Source organism: Trachymyrmex cornetzi, unplaced genomic scaffold (genome assembly GCF_001594075.2).
Source record: "Trachymyrmex cornetzi isolate Tcor2-1 unplaced genomic scaffold, Tcor1.1 scaffold478, whole genome shotgun sequence".
Classification (NCBI taxonomy): Eukaryota; Metazoa; Arthropoda; class Insecta; order Hymenoptera; family Formicidae; genus Trachymyrmex; species Trachymyrmex cornetzi.
In genome coordinates, this window is record NW_017299596.1 from 16,542 (window position 1) to 18,803 (window position 2,262).

Consider the following 2,262-nt stretch of genomic DNA (forward strand, 5'->3'; position numbering starts at 1 on the left):
CGAATCCGCGATCTCAAGAGTTGCGCCTGGCGTGTCGACCGAGGATTTGTTTGCGTCCCCCGCGTCCTCCCTCCAATAATCCGAAGGATCGAATTTTCCTATGTTTAGAAGCTCCCGCTGCAGCTTCTTAAGATGGGTACGCCAACCCCCTCGTTTGCCGCGTGTACGTTTTCTCTTTGGCATCTGTGCCCAGAAAGAACGTATTGTAGTAGCGGCAGATCGGAAAGAAAGAGAATGCGGAAACCTCGACGCCGAGAAGGCGCTCGTTGGAGTTCCGCAAGGAGGTGATTTCGGCGTCGCCGTGGTTGGCGCTGCAGAAATCCAGGCGAGGAGTTAGCTCGTCTGACGCCGTGGTTGGCGCACGATCAGAGCTGGAGTTGTAGGATACAACGGATGGTCCGGAGCGGTACTAAAAGCGCTAGGAGTCCTTACCGTCTTGGTAGCTAAGAAGGAATAAGGCGAATTGTCTGCAAATTGTCTCGCTTTATATATGTTTTGTTTTGTGATCCCTCGCGGTAAGGGGGTGTTTTCGCACACGTGTAGTTGCGAAATTCTCTAGAATATTCTAATTCTTTTATCGCGATTTATTTGATTGCTGCGTGTCTTTTCGTCTTTTTGATCGTTCTCGTGTTTAGCGGGGTTTGCAATATTCTTAAGGGTGCGCTTGGCTGGCGCGTGATGCACTCGGTTACGGTGTAGTCAGCGTGCATTCTTTGCGCGTTTTTTCACGCTGCTTTTCCGCGTATCTTGAGTTCTTTCTTCTGAAGCGCTCGCGGATCTTCCTTGTTTATTTAAGGCTCTTATTTCCTCATTCGTGCCTTTATTTAAATGGCAATAGTTTTTATTTGCTTCCTGAGCCCTTTATGATCGATGCGCGTGTTTCGTGTTGCATCATTATGCATTTTATAAGTAATTGCGCGTTTTTATTTGTTCTTGGTGGATCGGCACTATTTCCTCGTGATTGTTTGATTGTTAATTAGGACGTTCGTTATTCCTTGTCTTTTGGCGGTGTTATCTATGTGTTCTCATGCATTTTTCTATTAGTTTTTCTATTATATCGGTCGCGCAAGCGCTGTGCGCGCGGCGTTCGAACGCGACGGTTTCAGTAGCCTATCCTATAGTTCTACGCGCTTGTAGTTGGCACGTATTGTATTATTTGCTATGCTCCGTGCTCGCGTTCGCTTGGTAAACGGCCGGGGTGCTATAATGTAGCGCGCCGGACGTTACAATGAGAATCAAAGAAACGGATGGGAAAAACGAGGACGAGGACGAGGACGAGGACGAGAAAGAGGAAGAGGAAGAGGAAGAGGAAAAGGAAGAGGAAGAGGAAGAGGAAGAGGAAGAGGAAGAGGAAGAGGAAGAGAAAGAGGAAGAGGCCAAAGACAAGCCCATATTTATAAAGGACCCGTTTATATATATGATAAATGATATAAAGCATTGAAGATAATAAATGATATAAAATATGGAATATTTGGAAATATTATACAATAAAAATAAAACAACATAGTTTAGTCCTTTTTTTATTAAAAAATAACTTTTTTTCTTTTAATACTGTGACGTTCTGAGTCGCGTGTTTGGTTTCTCGGAGCGGCCTCGAGGAGCCACACTGAATCGTGTGAGCGCGAGCGCGGAGCGGGGCACGCGGGGAACTTGACTTCGGCGAGATTTGTTTTGGCGTGTTTTTACGCGTAGGGGCAGGCTGCTGTCACCAGTGCCTCAATATAGGCACGTATAGAAATATTGTCGTGCTGTTAGCTAGATGTCTTTTGTTATATTAGCTATGTTTTATCCTTCCGTGTTCCCTTAGTTATGCATTGGGAGAATAATACTAGAGAGTTCAGAGGAAGCGTCAGATAGAGCGCCCGTGATACACGAAAGTGTGAGAGGAGTTCATGAAGATATTAGAATCTCTTTCCTCTGGCTGCTGTGATATTAATCACTCTCTTCTCTCTATCTACGCTCTCTAGTGTCAGTGCGTGGGTGAACAGGGGAGGAAATGGAAAGAGCCTTAAGGGCTGAGAAATAAAGTAGGCAAGCGATTATGATTCTATTATTTTAATCTTAATAGTACAAGGCGTATTGTTCGTGACGCGAGGCTTCGACGTTATTAGGATAGGCCTAATGGCCTTTCGGGCGGGCGCCACGTACGGTAGAGACGGAGGAGGTCCCGGTTGCGGCGGCGGGGTCGCGGCGATTGCGAGTTCGTGAGACTTAATCTCGTGTGCGCGGGCTTCGGTGTCCGCGAGACCGGGCGGCGGAGTT

The 2,262-nt window shown here is 46.8% G+C and overlaps 1 protein-coding gene across 1 annotated transcript in view; it reads left to right on the plus strand.

The window, feature by feature from the left end:
- Window positions 1–337, plus strand: part of LOC108765205 (integrator complex subunit 4 homolog) — a 2,189-nt gene extending 1,852 nt beyond the window's left edge. Inside the window, exon 4 of the mRNA XM_018513800.1 lies at window positions 194–337. Coding sequence (XP_018369302.1) covers window positions 194–337 — 144 coding nt within the window. The remainder of the gene's footprint in view (window positions 1–193) is intronic.
- Window positions 338–2,262: the final 1,925 nt, after the last annotated feature.